The 23332-nt window shown below is 44.5% G+C and overlaps 1 protein-coding gene across 1 annotated transcript in view; it reads right to left on the reverse strand.

The window, feature by feature from the left end:
* The window catches only part of CREB5 (cAMP responsive element binding protein 5), a gene marked incomplete at its 5' end in the record, with an annotated part of 249996 nt that extends 246331 nt beyond the window's left edge, over positions 1-3665 (reverse strand). The window contains one exon of the mRNA XM_084280315.1: positions 3656-3665. Coding sequence (XP_084136441.1) covers positions 3656-3658 — 3 coding nt within the window. The remainder of the gene's footprint in view (positions 1-3655) is intronic.
* Positions 3666-23332: the final 19667 nt, after the last annotated feature.

Genomic DNA, 23332 nt, shown 5'->3' on the forward strand with positions numbered 1-23332 from the left:
CTTTCACAGCTCTTACTCCAAACTGTTGCTTTAAATTCGCAATCAACTTTGATCATTTCTCAAGACACAAAAAACACAGAAGTCCTAAAAGTACTATTCCAGGGCTAGAGCCCTGGAAGCCCTAGAGCATTCGAATTTGCAGAGCAGCATGATATCATTTACTCAGAAATAAGGTGTTTTGTTTTTTTTTTTCAGGGGTTAGATAGCATGCAGCAAGGAGAAAAGGAGAGGACAAATCAACAGGAACTGTTTTGAGATACTGCGGAGTGGCAGCGACCTACCAAGCTGTCTGGTCGGCCCTGCCATTAGGACTCAGGACTGACAGAATCCCAAAGCATTTTAAGTATGTCCACTGGGACTCACGCACTCCTTGCACCGAGAGTTTATGCAGGAAAGATTAAGCCAAATAAGCTATCTTAATTATGTATGTCTACCTATTAATTTAGTTAGCATGAGATAACCATAAACCAAATCAAAGCCAGAATCACCTGGACCTATAATGAAGGAGAACCGAGAGACCTGTTGCTTTACGCACGTCTCTGTGGTTCCAGCAACTGCGTCTACTGAGCAGAGTTTTCCTGTAATGAGTTACCAGAAAAATCAGTATTTGAGGGCCTTGAGAAAAATCACTGGTTTGTTCCAATAATAAATCACATGATCCTTAATAATTAAAAAAAACACTTTAAGAAAAAACAGTTTTGCTCTCCTTTTTATCACAATATCTTGCTCAGAAATATTTTTCTCATAATAAAGCACTTAGAGGAAAGATGGTCACTGGAATTAAAATTAAGCTTTCAAAGACTGCTACGAATACATGAACATAGTTATAAGTCCTCAAAGCAACAGGTTTGTGCAAAATCCAGAAAGTTATCTGATGGCAGGAATTAGAGACACGGGATGACAAGGATAATAGGAGATTTCTTTGACTGAATAAATTGTTTTAAAAGCAACAACAGCCTCGCAAGAACTCTTCTAGTATTTAAGATCCCCGTGCCTTGATCAGGGGCACAGAGATAGGTTTTTAAAGGGGACCACAAAGCAGACAAGTTAATAACCAAGTTTCAAATCACTCTGCAAGACTTGCTGAGCTCGCAAGAGGTTCTGCCCACACGAAGCTGAAAGGTTTAGTACGTTAAAGCTGCCTTCTGAAGGCACCCTGAGACAGCCTCTCTCTTATCAACAGCAGAGTGAACTCCAGCTCTCACCGAAACAGTCTGTTACAGGAGACTCCTCTGCAGCACATGGGATAGATGTAAGCCACGGCAGCGTGCTTAGAGATTCTCAGAGTGAGGAAGTGAACATCAAATTAAGAAGTACCTATTACACTTCATATGTGAATGTCATTCTGATAACTGGCGATGTAAATAAAACGACAGGTACAATCTCACTTCTGTCTGTTCTTGTCATCTATATACATTCCCTGGGGGTAAATTAGCAGAGGTAGAGTTTGATAAATTGAAGCTAAGCTATTGCTGGGCATTTTGGTGAGGGGGTAAAGGGTTCTGATTGTTCTAAAAGTGTAAAGCTTTTTTTTTTTTTTAATACTGCAGTTTTAAGTCCTGGAAGAGTGCCATCCAATATTCAAGAGTGGCAGCCAGAGCTTATTGCCTGCTTCATATGCTGTTAGAAAACTTCTTGATTGTAAGCGTTAGCCTGACTACTCCTAGCAGTCTCCAATTAGAGATGCAACAATAGGAGACGGCAGCAGTTTCTTTTTCGTGCATTAAGTTCATGATTTCTATTTCCTGTTTCACCAAAGTTTTTAATGTAAAGTTTTGAAACTTTGGTGATCTCCACAGATAAAAACAAACAAAAATCTCATGTAAGCTAACAGGACAGCAGAAACATCACAGAGTCTATGGACAGCAGTAGCTAGCAGTTCTTCACAATAAAGAGTAATAAGAAATCCTTGGTCGGTTATCATAAAAAAAAAAAGACTCCTTACCATTTTCTGTAGAGGACAGTCAGGTTCACCTTGTTTTGCTCAACCAGCACGACAACTGTTCTTTCTTTTTAGTGACTTTTAAAAAAAATTATTAAAAAAACCCCAAACCACCGAACAAAAAAACCCTGCACCTCACTTGCCAGTGATCGCTGGGGGAAAAACTCCCGAGAGCTTTTAGGCTTCAGTAATTAAGGCTGTCAGAACTGCACTTCATTAAAGCAGTATAAAACAGTTCAATCAAGAGTTTCATCCCAGGTTGTAGCTATTTGCCCCAATCTCATTCTCTCCTCCTTTCTCTCCCTCACCGTTTCTTTCAGCAAATGAGACTCCTTTTTCCAGTAGCCCTTAACTCAGTAGATGAACTGACGTGGAAAATGTGACTACAAACTCATAGCACTGTCTAGCCTCCAACCCAGCACAGAATCAACTTTGTTGTAAGTGTTGAAGGACACCTAGCAAGCTGCTACTTGCTAAGTTCATAACCCAGGACTATATACTCACAAAGAACAGGACTGCGCCATCTAGTTCGCTGCCAGCGGGCTCTGCTCTGCCTGTTGGGAGCGGATGCCTCGGGATGCAGGGCTTTAGCACTTGGGAATGTTCCGTTTCTTAAAGATTCAATTGGGTTTTTCTCAATAAAATATCACTACTGAGATAATCCACATCTAGTGGATATGGGAAAATTTAGGTTATAATAGCGCAGCGAAGTTCTGCATCTATCTTTGATTTACAAGATAAAAGCAACTTTTAAATTAAAGAGCCTTTCTGCTAATAGAGCTTATTATGCCAGAGACAGGAATGATTTTCCTAGAAAGTTGTCCCTGTGTGCATGCCTATTATCTTTGCTTTCCCCCTTCCACTAATGAGCATTTATCTAAAGAGCCTGTTAATCCTCTGATGTGTGCTTCTGGTCAGAGGTAACAGTTTGAATAAAACCACTAATCACTTATCACTAATCACTGATCATTAATCACACTTTTCCCTAGTGCTTTGCGACCTGTACAGCTCCCATTAGGATTAAGGAGTCACAAATAAGGATTTTAGCCATTTTTTATAAAGAATTTCAAGCTTTTGATACCGACAACCTCATTCACCACATGAAAGTTACAAAATACCTAGCGGGGACTTCCAACATCGTACACTGAGAATAAACCATCCCCTTCCGAAAGTGTAGCTCCTTCAGCAAAATCATCACACACACACACACACACTCACACCCCATTTACGCTACATTTTTGCATTTGGCTGTCACCTTCCACCCCTCAATTTTCTTTCACTCCAGTTTCTGGATTATTTCTGCATGACAGTTTTCTTGAAAGAAAGTTTTCCTGCACCACTGTTCCCTGATGCACTGCTGCTTGTCCAGGCGGACAGACACGGAAAGGCTGGTGGCAGGCAGCGGGTACCGCTCTGCAAACTGCACGGTCTCAAGGAAAGCCCAAGCAAGGTGCTGCGCGGCAATTATTACGCTTCCGCTCAAGCTTTAATTTCATCCAGCTAAGCGCTGTTTCTTACTGGTAATATATGGAAATCTTCTAATCTTGCTGCTTAAGATACTCTTAATATCGTTCTGGATTTAAATAAATAAATAAATAAAATCAAACCATATGGACATTTCATTTTCCTTTATTCCTACCCCCATCTTTGAACGACCTCTCTCTTTCCGACTGTAAAGCTTATATTAAGCCCTGGAGATGAAGGATCACTCACCATGCTTGGACATAAATAATAGAGGAGGCAGAGTTTAGCAAGTATTCCCCTTACACTCCAGAAGCTCTTAGCGTCCTGAAAACTTCGCTGGGGAGAGAGAGACCCCTGTAAGAGAGGACAGTGGCGGGGGGCGCGGAGCTGGGGAGGGGGGCGATGAGCGGAGCGGCGGGGCTGGAAAGGGAGAGCGGGGCCCTTGTCAGCACTCCCTCCCACCCCCTCCCCACCCCGGGCCCGACGGCATCAGAAGCAGAGCATCAGCCCCGCACCGGCCCGCAGCATGACGTAAGGGCCGGGAGCAGCCCGGCACCCGGGGTGTCTGACAGGGGAAGGCAGCCGCGCACCGCTCCGCGGTCACCGCCGGCAGGTCCCGGCTCGGTTGGGCGCCCGGGCGCCGCCGCGAAACTTGTCCAGAAGTTTAAGGGGCGGTGGGGAGAGGGGGCGGCGGGGCGGCGCGCCGCCGAACTGTCACTGCCGGGTGCCGCCGGGGCAGGCAGAGGCGAACAGCCGTCCAGCCCCCCGTGGGGCGCGGGGAGACCGCGACTCCTCCGCCGAGAGCTGCCTGCCTGCCCCGCACGGGGCAGCGCGGAGCGGGGTGCTGCGTGCGCCCCGCGGCAGCCTCCCCATCCCATCCCATCCCATCCCATCCCATCCCATCCCATCCCATCATATCCCATCCCATCCCGTCCCGGGAAGCGGCGCGCAGAGACTTCCCAAACTCCCCGAGGTGCGAGCGGGGAACCCGGCTGCCCCTCGCGGCTCGGCTGCCGTGAGCCCCCGGCCCCCCGCCGCTCTGCTCTGCCCGACCCTCCGCGGGGCGCGGGGGTCGCGCACGCCCCCCTCTCCCCGCGCCGCCTTGGCGGGGCACCGCGGGGACGGGGAACGGCGGGATCCCCGCGCCCGGCAGCGGCGCGGCAGCGGCTGGCGCTCCCGCCTCCGGAGCAGATGCAGTCGCGGAGGGAAGAGCCCCCGCAGCCGCAGGCTGCCCCTTCCCCAGCCGCTCACCCCGGCGCTGCTGCCCCGCTCCGCGCCGAGCCGAGCCGAGCCGTGCCGTGCCGAGCCGAGCCGCGCCGTACCGAGCCGTGCAGCGGGGTGCGCTGCGCGCCGCGCCGGGCGCCTTCCCGGGGCAGCCCCGTATTTTTAGGAACTTACCGCCCGGCGCGGCGGGGACGGGACCGGCAGCGCGGCCGGAGGAACCACGTTGGACTGAGGGACGGTTACAATACGTTCTATTTAGAGAAGCATTACATCACCCTCCGTGACGTCACGTGGGATTCCTGAACTTCTAAATCATTGCGGTCCGTGCCGGGAGAGCGGGGGGGTTAAAGGGGGGGGGGGGGGGCTGCCGGGCTCCGGGGCGGGGGCGTGGCCTCGGTCGGCCGCACCCCCGCCGGCGTGGGGCGGGAGGCGGAGCGGGGGTGAGTCAGCCTGGAAACAATGTCCCCCCCAGCGCCGGGGACCGGCACGGCCCGGAGAGGGACGCTCGGGGAGACCTGGAACGAGGACGCGGACACCGAGACCTGGGGGGCGTGCGGCCCGGGAAAAGGGCTCCGGAACTTGGCCGCGTGTCCGCCGCGGGCGGGGACGGGGTTGTGCGGAGCCGCCAGCCCCGTGTCCCTCCCCCGGGTCACAGCTTGAGCAGGACGCAGCGGGGCGGTGCTGGGGTCCTCCGGGCGTGCCGGGGGGCTGTTCCCCGCCGAGCGGCGGGCGCGGAGGCTCCGCCGAGCGGCGGGCGCAGGAGCGGCCCGCGCTCAGCCGGGACCCGGTACCGCAGCCCCGAGCTCATCTCTTTGCTTGGGGGTTACGGAGAGAATGGCTAATAAATAACGCGGTGTCCGGGGGCGGGACGCTCGGACACCTCGGTCCCCAGCTGCAGCCCTACGAGGGCGCGTCTCCACCTGCTCAGGTGCGCCCAGTCCCCGCGTGTCCATCTGCTCAGGTGCACCCGGCTCCCGCGTGTCCTCCCGGCAGGGCCCGGGTGCTGAGCGGACCCGGGGGCTCTGGCAGCGCAGCCACAAAGACTCCGAACTCATTCGGTTAGGTATTTCTCGTCTTTTTCAGGGCTTAACGCTGTGCCGCTAGTTGACAGTATGTCTGTATAGTTCTCTGGGACGATGGCTGGTGACAAGTTTATTATTCCACCCCGTACCTACCTCAGCGCCTCCTTTTCCGGGTTTTCTTGTAGTAAGAGTAGTTCCTCGGTCTCAGCCCAATGCTCCTCCAGCACCTGGGGCCGAAGGTTCCTCTAGTACCTAACTAGCCCCACTGTAGTTATCCAAGAGGTATTCTTATCGAAGATACGCGTCCTAATTAACTGGATTTAGCTGCTGATTCAAGCCAGGAGTTATGACTTAATTTTGATGCAGCGTTTTAGCACTTCAGCCTGGGGATGACTCATAAGGAAACCACAGTGTTTCGAGGCAGGGGCTTAGGTGCTGCAACATGCTGCTCTCTCTGGTTTTTCTCTGATACTCAATTAACGGAGGAGAGAGTAATATAACATGTACTGCCAAAATCAGGAAATACTTTATAAATGCCAATAGTACAGCACTCTACTCCCAATAATACCATTCTTTTGCAGGTTTATATTAGGCTATCTAATAGTCATCCTCAGCTTTTAACAATTCACTGGCACTTTATGCAGGATTTTAAGCAGATAGAAGCTGATCCTATGAGTGACTGATGATAGGTTTTGAACTCATTTAGCTACTTAGGATAAGGCTCAATGATGCTGTCACTGTAAGCCTCTGTTTTTGTCAGGTATTATCCTTGGGAATTGCATACCAAGTGCAAAGTACCTTACCTCTAAATGTCCTGAAATTATAAACTACAGAGATGACTAAACTAATAAATGCAGTTACTTCTGTCACACAGGAAGGGTTTTAACATACAGAAACACTGCAGTTATTTAAGGCCATGACAAAAAGATTTAAGAGCGGGAAGCAGCTCTGCATCTCTCATTGAGATTTCATCATACAATTTATGCACTCACACTTTTTACAGATGCAGAGCCAGGCCTGTGGCTGATCAATGGGTTTTCCTGAGGTAGGCGTAGCGGGTTTTTTTCACCAGGTTTCTCAATGAGACCAAACTGGAGCTGGCAATGGAGAATTCAGATGCCAGTCAAGGATAACCAGGCCCAAACCCCACAGGTACCTGTGGAATAGGAATCAGTTATGGCAAATTTGACATAGACAGAAGCAAACCAAGCCAGAGGCTTTGTTATCAGTCTAGTGGTGATGCTTTCTTACGAATGGCATTGTAGACCCTGTGTGACTGTACACAGGTTATAGTAAGCAAATAATGGGACCTGCTTTAATTTAATAAAGTTTGTTTAAAGTTCCTGACTTGAATATTCTGTGTGTCCTTCTGCCCTGTGCAGCATCATGCAAAAAGACACCCTAAAAGCCCTGCATTAGTCAGGTCAGTAGCTTTACATCCCACATACCTATTTGGACAGGTCTCTCTCGCTTGAAGAGACGGACAGGTTGCAGCAGCGGTTTGTGCATGTCTGCCACTGGGAGGGTGGTGACAACGCTTTACTAGGTGGCTGTGTTGGTTTTCACTGACAGCAGAGCAGAGAGATTCTGGATTCCTGAAATGAGTCTCGAGTCCTGAGGGAAGACTCTTGACTCTTGAAATGAGCTGCAGTCCTGGCGGGGAATGAGTACAGAATAAAGTCAACAGTTCCGCTTGTGTTGAAATGTGCTGCAGTATGTTTCACATGTTGCTGCTTCCCCCACGCCCAACTTCTGCTTCACTTGTCACTCTCCACTTCCATTGCTTTCCTCTCTCTTCCAGCTCTTTCCTTGCCTGTTTCTCCTTCCCTCTTCCCTGTTACCAACCTTCTCTCCATCCTAAGGCAACGACTCTGATCTCTGAATGGGCACGTGAAAAAGAGCACCGAGAGATGCAGCTTTGTCTTGTTCTACATTCACTTCAGTGCCTGGTTGCTGAGCCATTCATGGAGGAGAAAATGTGTCAATCCTCCAGCCTGAGGACACTGACCAGAGAAGGGACATTGAGAAAATGTTCTTTCTTGATGCAAACTGTGGGGTGATGGCAGGACAAGAGGAACTTCCCTGCCTTCTGTGAGGTTGCTGCTTTCCAGCTGAGCTGATGTCTGCTTGCATGTTGTTGCTGTGAAGAGCAGCACTTTAATATGAACTCCTATAAAGGTGGTTTAGATTAGCATATTTTACTCAGCAAATGAGGAATGTGCTCAGAGTCAGTTACCACAGCTCAGCTGACAAGCCATAACATGAGAACGAGCTCTATACTGGGGACAAATTTGGGCAAATCCTAGAAGCTAATCAAAGGCATTTTTTGTGACAGTGAGACGATCGTTCTGCAGAGCTTCAAGTTCCTGCTCCAGAAGAACTAGATATTCCCAGTAAAAAAAAAAAAGGGGTGGGGGGGATAATGGTAGGCAAGGAAACTTACCATTTCTGGAATGATTGAATTTTGGAAGCAGCTTTCCAAAATACTTCTGCCTAGGGCAGGCACCTGGCATGGAAAACTCCATCCTGAATTGTTCAAAGCTTGGCCAAGTTTTTAGTAACTGAAGAAACTTAGAATGAAAAGAACTGAGCAATCAGCTACATGAGGCACTACCTGTTTTATCTGTAATGTTGTTTCATAACTAATTTAAAGGTAGAAAGTCATATGCTGTTCTATTTTTATACTCAGGCTTTTATAAAGCTGCTTGCTTCTGACAGCAAAATTCCTACTTGAAGTACTTTTCTGTATTCTATGTTCTAATAAATGTTTTGCAGATAGGTCTTTGTCATTTTTATTCTTTAATTATAAAACCTCAAAGGAAAAGCATACTCTCTCCAGCAGTAGCTTAATTGGTATGAAAACTACCCAGGCTTTTGCAGTGAAATGAGTTAGAATGACATTTTGTTTGATTGATGGTAAATGACAGTAGTGCTGTTTCAGCAAACACCTAAAATCTTTGTCATATCATTAAAATCATTGGGAGGTAGAGATATTAAAATAATTATAAGAGTTTTGTACGTCAAATATCAGTCTCAGTAAGACACTATTGCTGTCACATAAAATTAATATTTACTGCTGGCACAGTTGAATATTTTACATACCTGTTCTTCCTATAACATCATTAACCACATGTTTAACTAAGCTGCTGCCAGCGTTGAGTGTTACTCTCAGCTTTGGCACTTGCAATTATCTCGTTACAAGTACTTTTCAGCAATATCTTTTAGTCTAATCGAACAGTAATTTATTCACCTCCTTCCATGCTACTAAACACTTCAGATCTCCAGATCTTGGGAAACAACCTGCAAAAAGTTGTGTGGGTTTGTTTTTTTTTTAAATAGTAATTGAGTATTCTTTTCTCTTTAGTGAAGATTTATACTAGTCATAGAGAAGAGAAGCCTTAGAAATAAAATGGTAAGGGAAAAAATTGATTTCTAGACTTTAATACGCTTTAATCCATGGTGATAGTAAAATGCATTTTAAAAGGGGATACAAATTATGCTATTTAATGTATCCTAGTGATATCCTGAACAAATGCAAATCTGAGGTTTTTAATGCATCACTTAATTCTTTAATTATTACATCTCTGTTCAGATCTCATCTCTACTTATTTTAGTAACAGGTTGAAAGGGATATGAGCAAGGGAACCAAGTACTCTCTATGGTTTCAGGGACTCACTAGGAAGTACCGTATTAGTCTTAAAGCTGAGACAGAAAATGGAGAGTAAGTAGAGTTAGCCAGAAGTTAAGTAGCATTCAGCATTAAAAAAAACCCCGCCCAACTTCTATTAGCTGAGATTTAAATGGTACATGACGTTCCTGTTCAGCCTTGTCATTTCTCCAGTGGGCTGGAGAGGAAAGGAAGTGTGATAGATCACAGGGATGTGAAACCGTCCTGCGGGATACGTATCTGGGCTTCTTTGCTCTAAGTACATCTCACCCACTCATCTGATGGTCTCACCTTCTTTTAATGACGTTCCTCAGCCTGAAGCAGGTAACATAAAGGGAGCCAGGTCTCAGTGGGAGCTCTTGTAGTGCAAAAAACTTTTTTGCCAGAGAAGGGCTCAAGGGCCCTGTCTCTTCTGCAGGCATCCATCACGCGGGTTTCCATGGGAGCGCGTTTAGTCCCATGATAGTATAATTAGTTCTGTGTTTTCTAGAAATGAAGAAGCCTAATTAGCCCTTCCTGGGTTTTACAACATCAAATTGAAATCTTAAGTCTCTCCCATTTTGGAGTGACGTCCTAGACAATGGCACACCTACAAATACCGTGTGATGCTGAGAATGGATGTAATTCATGTTCTCTTTGACAGCGTTTGTCAGCAGAGGCAAAACAATTCGAATCTGGGTGAGCCAAACAAGAGCTGTCTGTGTTTCACCACATCCGTGCTGCAGAAGCCACAGCCCAGCAACGTTGCCACTTCTTTTCCATTTCCTGGGAAGTTACCTGTGAAGTATCAAATCACTTAACACCATAATCCCCTGTCTGAACTGAAGTGCTGAGTGTCTGCAGGACAAACCCAGGGTGAGTTACTACTGAGAAGCGATAGAGCTGGTGGAGGAAAGAGGCTTTTTCTAGACCCCGCAGGCTTTTAACCAATATTAAAGATATGTTGATCATGTACATCTAAATGAGCTTGAAGCAACACTGAAAAAGATGGCTTGTAGCTCTTCCCATGTTACCTAAAATCAGTCTTATTCCATGTTTCTCCTAACTCTTGATAAAGTTAAGAGGAGGCATGGGTTCATGCCATATAAAAGGAACGGGCAGGAGAATAAAGAAGCAACAGCCCTTTATGCAGATAAGGCCATGATGGATGCCAATCCCCGCAGGAAGATGTGTGCTGGCCTCCTCAACTTGATAAGAACACCCAGGAAACAAGGCTCAGAACTGTGATGGAGGGTTATCTCTCTTCTTTTTCTTCATTGTCTCTCTTTCTCTACTCATGAGTGATCCCACTATGTCAGGAAGCACACCGTGTTCATCCAGACTCCTTCCCTTTGCATCTCAGCATAGGCTTGTTCTTGATGCCTGTGATGAGCACACATGTTCTCTCAGCTCTGACACGCAACATCATTTAACTCCTCACCTTTTGTGCACATGTGGATATATGGTGGTTCCCCAAGTGGGTCTGATCTCAGACATCTGAACAATCTCTTCATTGTAGCTGTGTGCCATGTGGGCCATTCCAGGGAGGTAAGAAAGGCAGACTTTATATTTCCTCCTGAATCCACAATTCGAAGAGCAGTTTCTTTCCTCCATACTCAGACATGATTGTTTTATGCTTTTTCTTGGGGATGGAGTCACAAAATTATTCACTTTTTTATTCCCCCATAGAGTTCCTGCATGACCTCTTTTATATTTAATTTACCCTTTTTGATGTTATGCTTGTTGGAATGCTCGTAGTTATAGTTTAATTGTTTAGAGCATGAATGTGGAAGACTGATTTGATACATGATTTTGGGATAGTATAGCTCCAGTCTGGAGGTTTGTGTAGATTTTTGCTGTTTGATTGAGCTTTGGGATTTGTTTTTTGTTGTCTGGGTTGCTGGGTATTTTAGACTTAGGAGTAGAATGCAAAAAAAGAGGTAAAAGAGAGGACATTTTTGTATGCTTTTGAGAGTCTAATTCAGAAATTGTATTTAAGCAAGATGGAAAAAACTTAAAATCTTCCACAAGTTCTAATCGGCCTTATTTGGTCACATCTGATTATTAATGGACTGGAATAACGTAACAGCTGCATTAATGCATAAAAATCGTGGGGTCATGTGGCAAAAAGATCTTACAGATATTTTAAGTGAAATTAATTTATTTTTTTTAAAAACAGACTCTCTCTTAGTAGCTCACTTGTCTGAGAAACAAAGGTTGCTCTTCCTCCTTTTAAATGTGCTATAAAGATGGCTCATTCACACCTTCATATGACTCACATCCAACTTTTTGTTGCTTGAAACAGAAGGGGAGAAAAAATTTTGCATGAGAATCCACAGGTGCTCTGTTTCCAATGCTTCTACTAACACTGACACTTCCCTCAACCCAAGAGATGGTGGGAAATACACGAACTGTCCTAAAAGAGAAGTCCCACAGAACCTCAAGTTACATCAGTCGAGGGTAAAAGTGTAGCCTGCTTATTTTCTTTCCCATGGGTGAGGGCCGCAGAAGGGGTTGTAATGCAGGTCGTCCCCCCCCCCTCACTTAGTGGATGTATAACCCCTTTTAAAAGTCTCTGCATAGTCTGCTGAGTTAGGCTTTGTGCAGGGAAAGTCAAGCTTTGGCCTTAGTTGCTATCTGAAAAGCTGAGGAGGAGATGATGAGGAAGAACTCCAGCCGTTCCCATGCAATAGCAAAGTTCAGAAGTGTGAGAGTGCCAGAGGAGAAGTGTTTGCTGCCATGCAGCACTCCCAGCATTTCACACAAATAGCGGTAAAGAGAGTTAATAACTCTTTTGGTGTGATCTGGTTTAGATACACGCAAAAAGCGGCCTTTTCAGGAAGAAATAAAAAGCCAGAGTGACCCAAGGATTAAAATACTTTTTTTTTTTGAGAAGCAAATTACTAAAAGTCACATTAAGTAAACCAAAAATCAGTCTGCGCTACTAAACCTCATCTGCCACTAAGAACTTACATAATATACTGCTGACATCATGCCTATATAAATTACATGGTACTTTCACATGTGACATTGAGCTTATATTACCAGTGTATATGAAAAAAACCTTTGACTTCCGATATTTTTTTTTTAAATTTAGGATGAACCACCACAGCATGTATTATAAAATTAGATACACATACCAAAACAAGGGCAGCAGCTTGGCTTTTCCTTACTTTTACCCCAGCAGGTGCAAAAACATTAGTTTAATCAAAAGCTTATAGATGCCCAAACCCCATTTTAGAAAGGGTCCAGCCTTGCTTTCGTTCCTGTAACACAGAATGTGTCATGGGGTTTATTTTAGCTGAAGGACAGAATCGGGTTTGTTACGTTTTGCCGCTGTAAATCCATGGGTAGAATTCTGGCTTCACTGAAGTCAATAGGAAAACTCCCATGGATTCAGTGGGGCCAACATTACATCCCGTGTCTGTAATCAATCATTAAAATGTAGCAGGGTCCAATGAGTGACTACACTGGAAAAAAATTACTTGGAGTAGTTTGCAAATATTTTGGAGACTTGAGACTCGGGCATTAGTGCCTCTCCTAGTTACTCCTAGAAAAACATTTACAAAACTTGTTCTTGTATGTAGGTGAGTTCCAGATTGGATTTTCTAAGTATGTTTTATATTTGACATTGAAAAAAACGCATCAGTTTTAACTCTTTCTCATCGATTCACTTGTTACTTTTGCAAGTTGCTTTTGCACATGTTGTTCTTTGGTTGACAAGGAGAAACATTTTAATGTCGTCACTTCCGAAATGGAGACATTCATTAATCTTAGATGATAATGAAAAAACCCAAGACAGATAAATACTTGCAAGTGATGCATTTTATTTTGCAGGGCATTAAGTTTGCCTCCAAACTTCAGCACAGTAGTATGAAAAAGAAGAAATGGCACATGAAAGTGGCAGAAAATCAAGAAGTAGGACAACACACACGGTGTATGGCATGAACCCCGATTTCCTCTTTTCCTCCCCCTCCTCTCACAGATCCAGCAGCACCCTGTGTGCTCCAAAGACAGATATATTTGCAATGTAATAGTCAAGTGGGGCAAATTAAAAAGGGTGCCCAGAGTTTCTGAAATGCAAGGTACATGAAGTGCAGTGAAAGCTCCAAGGAGAGGGGCTTTTTCTTACAGATTACACAAAGTTACAAATAAGACACTTATTTGGACACGACTGAACTTTAGCGAATAGAATCATAGAATCATAGACAGGTTTGGGTTGGAAGGGACCTCAAAGATCATCTAGTTCCAACTCCCCTGCCATGGGCAGGGACACCCTCCACTAGACCGGGTTGCCCAAAGCCCCACCCAACCTGGCCTTAAACAACCTCCAGGGACAGGGCTTCCACAACTTCTCCAGGCAACCTGTTCCAATGCCTCACCACCCTCGTAGTAAAGAATTTCTTCCTAATATCTAACCTAAACCTACCTTCTTTCAGCTTGAAGCCATTGCCCCTTGTCCTATCACTGTATTCCCTGGTGAACAGGCCCTCTCCCACTTTCCTGTAGGACCCCTTTAATTATTGGTATGCCGCAATTAGGTCACCCCAGAGCCTTCTCTTCTCCAGAGCAATGCTAGCAACCAAATTAAGATGTTATGTAAACGAACAAGAAATTCCAATTCAGACTTACCTTACAGAATGAGACAGTAAATCAGTCCCTACTTTTGGCAGCGATGTATTTCATTCGTAAGAGCAATGATAAAGTAAATTCCCAGTATATTTGGCATCATAACAGTTTCTCAAGGCCCTCTCAATAAATGACAAGGAAGCATGGGTGGATGGGGTGCTCTATATGAGCAAATAACCAGTAAGCATAGAGATTAAATCACATCCTTATGGCTCAATAAAAGCCAAGGGAATTTTATTTGAATAACCACCATATGAACCAGGCACAGAGTACCCATCATCCCCACTTGTGCAGCTGGAACTTGAGGAGAAGAGCTTGAAGAGAAGTCAGAATGGGGAATAAAACAGTTTCCAGTATTCTCTCTCTGCTGCTAGAAAAGATGAATGCACTTAAATATCCAGGGTGGATTACCTACCTCCTTTAAGCAAACAGCACCACTAAAAATCATTCAAGGTTGACTAGAAACAGCTTTAGGAAATACAGGTGCATCACGGAAGAAGAGAGAACTTGTTTTTCTGAAGCTGTAACTCTACACGGTCCCAAGTATTGTTTTAGTAGCAAAGATAAATAGCTAATGTCAGGGGAGAAAACCGACACAACTCTTGCCAGACGATCCGGTGACACTCGGCACAAGGTAGCATGAAATAAACAGCGCTGTAAAGATCACTGAGTGAGAATGGAAATTAAATGGCCAGAGAGCAACAGAGCTGGTTTTCTTTAGGAAAAAAAAAATACCTGGGAAAACACAGAAATGTCACAGTGAGTTTGTGAGCAGGAGAGTAAGCAAAAGAAGGCAATTGAGACTGATTGAGACATCAATTTGTTTGTGGAAAGCCCTAAGAGATGGCAAAAAGCCTGCTGGAAACACAAGGGGAAAAAGACTTAACACTGAAATCCTAGACTCAGTGATGCTCATACAAGTTTTACTATTAATTGCTGACTCAGTGTTTACATCCCAGTTTTTCCCCACCGGGGAGGACAGACAGGACACACCAGGTAAGACGATCAGAGACAGTGAAGAAATGCTGTGAGTTATTAAAATATACAACCAGATAAATGCCGAGGCCATCGGTGACTTGAACAGCAAAGAGAAAGTTTGTCTATAAGTCTGTTGCCATTTAATATTTCTAGAAGAGAAAGACTGTGGACAAGAGTAATTTTGGAACAGGGAGCCAAGCTTTTCCTAAGGAGTTTAACTTCCTTTGAGAGTGTTGGGCTCAAAAACAGAGCAGAAAATAGCCAGGCAAACCATGAGATGTGGCATGTGGGGACATCTTCAGGAAATCAGAGAAGAAATACAACTCATCAGAATTTACAGGGATATTATTAGATACTTGGCCATACCAAAGACATCCTTCTTCAAAGACAGTGAGCACTAGCATCTAATTATACTTTTTTTTTACCATATATAGAGAAACACATGACAGTTTTTCACACTCTGAAACTGGGCACTTTGTGTGTGTAAACACTTGCTTGAACTTCGTTAGGGTGTGCCTAAAAACCAATATAAACATGAGACAAAACACACGAAGTAGTTAAATTTGAGATAAGTTTTAAAGATTATTGCAAACTGAAGGAACACATCTTTAATTTTTGTTTTAAAACAGCTCTTAGAAACTACAATCTCATTATGTAGATTTTTTTTTAGATGTTTGGTAGTTTTTACAAGTACCTATAGACTGTGCCTGCACAGACACAGCCTGTATGGGGTAATGTAAACCCCGAGCCAAGCCTACAATCAGAGATATTAACACAACTGATTATGCTGATGGAACGAAGCCACTATTTTTATCTTACCTGAGATAAGGCACACAGGATATAAATTGCTGTTCTAAAGGCAAAGGATAAAATTAAAAAAAAAAAAGAAAAAGGAAAAAAAGAAACTTTTTCTTTTAAAGGTACAGCAGCTGTAAAGACTACAAGGGAGGGAAGATTGTATTAGGTACATTCTGTGTCCCCACCACAGTCCAGAAAGACACATTGGGAGGGAGATGGAGCATCCCCGATGGGGCTGCGAACTGTGTAGCTACACATGGGGTTGCCTGAGGCCCAGGCCACAGCAACAGAACCAGCTTCCATCTTAAAGCAATTTAAAAAACCTCTTTATCCCCTTATCCTACAAAGCACTGAAGGCACATTTGCCAAGGACAACTAATAATAGCCCCCCCGGCACCATTCCTGCCCCTGTGACCAGTGCTCAAACACCTCCAGGCCCTGCACCCTGCAGGGGAGCACCACCAAAGCCTGGCAGTTACAACAGAATCAAAGTTCAGAAGTTGAGTTTTGAACAAAAATTGTTTTCTTTTCTCTCTGGTGCCTTCCTGTGTGATGAGCATTAGCTAACATGTGTGTCGAGACCAAAAGCCAGATCTGGTTGTCCACTGAGGTTTTTGTCACAAGCCTTGTGTTTAACCTTGGCAGATCCTGTATTTTCAAGATGCGTTTCTCCTCCTGTTGTTTCAGAGCTTATGAAGCTCCAGATCAGAACCAGAGCTTGAGTTTCTCTACCTCTGTCACGTCTGGGACTGAAGAATAAAACATGCAAAAGTTTGTTCACACAGTCCACCACAAAGCTGAGAGGCGTTTAGTTGGCATGTAACCCCTGTGATACAGGGATTGCTGGGATCCCTTGCTGCTGCCAAATCTAGTGCTTCAAAGCATAGTTCTGGCTTCTCTGAAAACAACAGTAAAAATTCTAGTGGTTCAGATGGAGGTAAGATTTCACCCCTAAGCCTGACGATGGGAATACTCACTGACCTACCTCAGCTGCTGACTTCAGGCACACAGCCTGCAGAAAACAGTCTCGTTCCCAGCTACTGATAGAGTGACATAAGGCAGATTTTTCAGCCATGAAACATTAGCTTTATTGCAGCCTTCAGAGCAAAATGTAACTCCCTGGTTTTGTGTTAGCTTCCTAAAACTTATTTCTTCAAAGACAGGGAACAAAAATTAAAAATAAAACCAGAAATACTGTGTTGTAGCCTAGATGGAAATGTTGAACAAAACCAGCCTAAAATACTTGCTAGGAAGTGCAGAGTAACACTGTGTCTGAGTGTTAAGCAGTGTTGGTTTTCAATCTGGTGTACATAAACGAGGTCCCCTTTTAACTGTTAGGCTGGTTGCAATGCCTTGTGCTGGCATTTGCAGAAATTTCAATAACCAGACTAGCTAAGAGAACTTCTGTTTTTCAGCTGAAATGTTAATAATATTTGTATCGGAGCCTCACCCACAGAAGTCAGGGCGGTCCATTGATTTCAGCACAGTTGTAACTACTACCCCTGATTCATGAACTGAAGCCACAAAGTAGTTTTCGTTAGATAACTTCATAAAGCAGATCTTACAGACTTGCCTTCACCTAGGAAAGAAAACAGTGGTGAAAACCTGAGAATATAAACCGCTCATTTTTCCTTTCAGAAATAAAAGCCACTGTGCTTTTATCACACACTGCATCCCAGCATTATTTCACAAACACAAAGTACTCTAGAAGGTAATCACTCCCCAGCTTCTCCAGTGAAGCTGTACAACATACATGATATATCACCAGGTTATCTGGGAATGTCTTTAATAGGTGCATCTTACCATTTTCAAGATACAGGTTAAGACTCAAGCTCTGTTTCATCTCCAGTGGTAACAAGTTCTGTAGCTCCAGGCCTTCTGTTAAGAATGCTTGTGCTGTTCCCCACCAGTTACATCACCCCGTTCATCCCAATTACATATACTGTAGCTGATGTAGTGCTTTAATAATTTGCTTTATTTGTGCACTGATTAAAAATTTCTAGATCAAACATTTAATGAAAAGCTCTCCAACCTGACAGGTTTGCAGCTGAATGCAGTCATTTACAACTCAAACCTTATAATAACCAGAGCAAGTGTTGGAAAAGCTGTTCATGCCAAATGCTCAGCAACTGACACGTATAATCTTATATCTTTTCATTCAGACTTTTTTTTTTAAAAAAATAATCTGAGACCTAATTATATCGGTTGTAACTGTTCTGAAATGAATGGTGGCAGGAACTAATACTTGTTTATTTTCTTTCCTGACAAGTGCTCTGAATAAAAATAGTTTCTAGACATGATGGAATTACTTTTCCTATGACTCAGACACATTCAACGAAATAAGGTTTGAAGAAACTGGAGCTTGTTTTCTGTCTAACAATAGTAATTGAAAATACCCAGAACTTTTAAGTATTTACACCATTTAGAAATGTCAGGCTAAAAGCTACACAAGGAGGCCAAAAAGTCACCAGCAAATAAGCTCTTGCCCCTTGCTTTTTCATGTGAGCAAGCTATTGAGCTTATTCACTCAGGCTTATTTAAATTTAATTAATTTCTCTTTTCAGTTTGATTTTCTATTTAACTTTTAATTTACAGGTGCCACTTAAAGTAAACAGCCATATTTCCAACTGGCAACATATTTAATGTTCTTCACAACTCTGAGGCAAACTGGGGTTTTAAAATATACTACTCAATAATACAGGAAAAGCACGTAAAAACTTCATGTTTGTTTCCATGTTGCAAAGCTCTAACAAGCACACTTATTGCAAGCTGCCTAGCTCCCAGTACTTCAGTTATTTCAGCTTTTCTAAGGGTAAGCCACCTAATTTGGCTCTGTTTTATAATGAAATTATCCTAAAATGTTGTAGCTGCTCAGCAGTAAGTGCTTTAAAAGAAACTAAGCATCAGTTATTTGAAAAGTTGGTAAAGTGTCTGCCGAGGAGAGGGATAAATCTGGTCATTTCAGTGCAGTAATTGCAAGGGTGTGAAAACCCGCTCGCAATACGCACTCCTTTTTTCAAAGCTAACTGATTTAATACCTTTGCCTACGTTCTTCCCTCATCCCTAAGGATACAAGCCCATTTTCTGATCCCAGGAAAGCACTCGGGATGCCAACTGCTCTCCTGCCCGTTGTAATTTAAGGCCGCTGGGCCTTTCACCTTGCGGCTCAGGACGTGCAAGGCACACAAGCCGCAGCACACACCCCGTGCCCCCTCTTTGCTGACGCTGCCTGTGGCCCCTCTGCTCCAGCACTGACACCCCAAAGCCCGTTATCCCCACGCAAACAGCATCCCCGAGCGCCTGTCCGAGGCAGGTACCGACGTGCCGAACTCCAGCGAAGAACCGAAGTCGTGAGGAGTTACCCCAATTTGGGGCACGGTCGGGGTGCACGGGCACTCCTGCTCCTTGGTACAGGGGCACCGTGACGCTGTGTAGTTGTTTTAGGAAGGGGAGGGCTTCCAGGGGGCTCGGGCGCGCTTCGTTCGGAGCGGCCGGGAGGGAAACGGAGCGAATGTGCCTCTGGCGCGGCCCCGCCGCCCGGGCCATTCCTCAGCGGAGAGCGCCCTCTAGAGGGGGACAGCCCCGCTGCCGGCGGCCCGCAGCTCTGCTCCCCGCATCCCCGTATCCCCGCTCCCCGCATCCCCGCTCGCTGCATCTCCATTCCCCGCATCTCTGCATCCCAACATCTCTGCTTCCTGCATCCCTACATCTCCACTCCCTGCATCTCCGCTCTCCGCATCCCCACTTCCCACATCTCTACATCCCTGCTCCCTGCATCTTCATTCCCTGCATTTCTGTTCCCCGCATCTCCGCTCCCCACATCTCCACATCTCTGCTCCCCACATCCCCACACTCCCTGCATCCCCAAATCTCCGCTCCCCGCACCCCTGCACTGTCAGCCCCACACTACCGCCTCCTGCATCCCTGCTCCCCATATCCCTGCTCCCGCACCTCTGTTCCCCAGACCACCGCTCTCCAGCACATCTGGCTGCTCTCTGCCCCGACCCTCCTCTGCCGGGTTTGGGGGCTCAGCTCCTCCGTGACACACAGAGGGGAAAACAGCTGTAGCAGATTTGATGGGGAGGCAGGAAGGAGAAGCCAAGGGAAAGCGAACTCCTACCATTGTCCACAGCAGTGCCAGCAGCACAGTTGTGTTGTGACTGAATTTGAGACTCATGAAAACATCCAGGTCATTGGAGTTCACACTATTTACAAGACAGCAGCTACCAAATTTTTAGAAGGCAGTTTGGCTTACAGGATGGGTTTTGGAATAAAAGGACACATGGAAACCACCCTTGATAAAACAGGCCACTGAGGTAGAGTGCAAAAATCTCATAAATGTAGCCCTCAGCAATCTTTATTCACACTCCAAAAAACTACCTCACCCAAGGAGCCCACTGTGGGATGACATGCTGATTCACCACCACCACAGAGATCAGCAGGTGGATTTCCAAAACATGGTGAAAGGAGAGGTGTCTCTGAGGGAGGGAGGTGTTTCACAGTGACTTGAGATAAGCCCTTCTGCAGAAATAGTAAGAAATGGTTCAAGTTCAGACTTTCAAGGCTGAATGGGAGCAGCATCCCTGTTCCCTCACTCCACATTTGGGTGATGAAACATTTGCCTCATGGGAAAGTCCAGCCTGCTCTATTGATGCTTGTGCTGTACTCAGCACCACAGTGCCCCAGCACCTGCCAAGGGAGCCTGACCTTACCACCCTGACCTCTGCTGCATGCATTTCTCTCACCCATCCCAAACATACTTCTTCTATACAGAACACATGTCCCTAATCCCAAACCAGAACACTTCTACATTTTAGATTGTTTCTTTGGTTCTACATTTGTAAGTCGGTATGGCAGTAGTTAAAACATTATTTGTACCAAAGTATCTGAAATATATTAAGGCCTGATGTCATAAATAGTGTGTAAAGAGATGACAAAGCACATTGTACCTACAATACTTGAGGCATTTTCAACTAACTAAAAACCTGTTCTGTAATAGCAACACAGCACAGCACGTGTCTGCTACTTATGTGGTAATTTATCTTCTAGAAGAGCACCACTTGCTCCACCAACTACAGAGAAAACTGAAAAAAATATAGCATAGATGAGCTCTGTGTATGTTTCAGATACATAGAATAGTGGAGCTGAATCTCACCTGTAGTTTATATAATACTTGCCATTAAATAATCTGTTCCTTAACACCTGATCTCTCTACACCAACAGACATCTGAACCTGTCCACTCTTACTTCCAAGCAAGAGTACACCACCACTTAGCACACATCTCCCCCATGCAAGGGAAAGGCACACGACAGGCAAACCCAGCTAGTATTAAATAAGCTGTTGTGTCTGCATGGAGGGTACAGATCCTGGCTCTGTCTTGAAACCACATGTAAGCTGTGAGTTCAGCCTCACACTAGGACATGTCGCTTCAGGCAGCACATAATGCTGGTATGACTATGATGCCTCTGACTTTGGTGATCATTAGCCCAAGCATCTATGATGTACCTGTAGCCAATCTAAAGCAGACAGAGAGATAAGGACCAAAATTGCTACCTTGAATTTATGAAGCTGACTAGCTTGGATCAGTGCAGACCTGATCATGTACATGACTAACCACAGAAACCTACAGATGGAGGTACTCCAAAGACCATTTCAATGGCATAGTTGAAAGAAAAAAAAAAAAGAAGAAGAAAAAAAAAAACACCAAGAAAAATAAGCTTAAGTGGTTCTAACTTGTTTTCTTATCTGAGTTCAATTAAACAAGTGCAGCTATTTTCTATTTATTTATAGACATTGTTGTTATGCCAGAGTTTGATTATATGTTGCCCAGCTTCCAGAGAACAAAGGAGTGTGTTTATAGAGCTCTTACCTATAATTAGTGTCACCCAGTTAAACAAGGCACTTCTGTTTTATAACTGCCAAAGCTGTCATGCTTTTTCTTCAGAATGAATTTCAGTGATGGACTACTTGAGCCACAGTTTCTCTAAAAAGTAGCATAAAAATGTGTTACTACTCTAGACCCTCTATTCTAACCAACCATATCAGGTGGCAGGCTCTGCCCACAATGCCAGAGCTCAGAAAATGTTTCCTCTATTATATTTCCACTTAATTATTCTTGTACTTTTCAATAACTTTGTGTCGTAAAATCATGGCATATAGTCGATTTGGATTAGCTTTATCCTACCAGGTTATGACAGACTTTCAGCTTAGTCATTAATCTGTCGTCATAAGTTTTGGAATCATATAGATGTGAGAGCCAGCCATATTTAAATTGGGAAGGTATACTTTTTATGAGTCTACATTTAATTAGAATTCCAATAAAAGTGACAAATCCATTTGAGGCAGGCTTAATATGCTGAGTTTTAACTTTTCTTCGAAACACCTTTCTCTTAAAGAGAAATCTCTGCAAAGAAAAGCAGTATTTTCTCCAGACATAACAATCTTCTTGCCCTCAGGGCAGAGGCCCCAAATGATATCTCAGCTCAAGAGTAGACTGTGAGGGTATTGAATAACTCAGCTTGAGTCTCTCACTTCCTCTAGGCCATCTACCCACCTGATGTTGCACTAGTGGTGTAAAAAGTGAATCAAGCTTCATGGGGACAAGTGTGACTGAGCTGCATTGGGTGTTACCAACACTGCTTCTGCTGCATAAAGGACATAGGAGCTGGTGGTAGATTTCTCCATCACCCATACATCCTCTTCTACAGTCTACATGCCTCTCCTCCCTGCTTCACACAGGTCTTAGAGAGCTCTTGGGTGATGCTGCTGCATCACCTGATGCCCAGGCTGCTCCTTGAAGATGAAGAGAAGGTGGTGAAGATGACTTTGGATGGCAGGGTGCATCAGCAGAAGAGGCAAGCCACAGTCACAGAAACAATGCACAGGCAGGCTCTGCACCTACCTGTTTGCACAAGCCACCAAGACTCCCACAGGGTATTTCCTCGTTCTTCAAAAGAAGACGTGGGTTGCATTGGTTTCCATCCCTGTTGAAAAGATGGGATTCTGATACCCCTGGGAGTCAAGGAAACCACCTCTGCTTTTCGTGGCCACTCTATCAGCTCCCACAATGCTTTCTTATTTTCCTGGATGAGGCAACAAATGGCCTCTCTGTCTTAGGACTTCAACTTTGTCAGTCTCTACACTTGAAATGCCCAGACCAAACTCATTGTCTCACTACCAGACCTTTAGTCTCGTTGACAGGCTATTGGCATCACCAGCCTCAGCCAGCCTGATAAATTTTAATTTGCATGAGCCAAAATAACCTATAAAACCGATGCATTTTTAAACAATTCTAACAGGATGGATAACATTTGCTGCTTTATGGCAGCTAGTATTTTTTCCCTATTTAAACATATTTTTATTATAGAAAAATAGGCCTGCTTAAAGTTACATTTGATTTTATAACACCCTACATTAAGGCCATGATTTAATACCTGAAAACTGTTTAGGTACACTTTAAAAATATTCCAAATCAATAAGCAGCCCTTGAAGTCCAGTGAGATAAAAGGTGCTATTCTTTAGTTATATGTAGCGAAGGAAGCTTTTGAGGTCAGCTCACCTTATAAATATGTTGCAAAGTCATGCACTACATTAAATATTTACATTATTTTCAGTCTTTGCAATTGAGC

Source organism: Gallinula chloropus, assembly GCF_964237585.1.
Source record: "Gallinula chloropus genome assembly, chromosome: 2".
Classification (NCBI taxonomy): Eukaryota; Metazoa; Chordata; class Aves; order Gruiformes; family Rallidae; genus Gallinula; species Gallinula chloropus.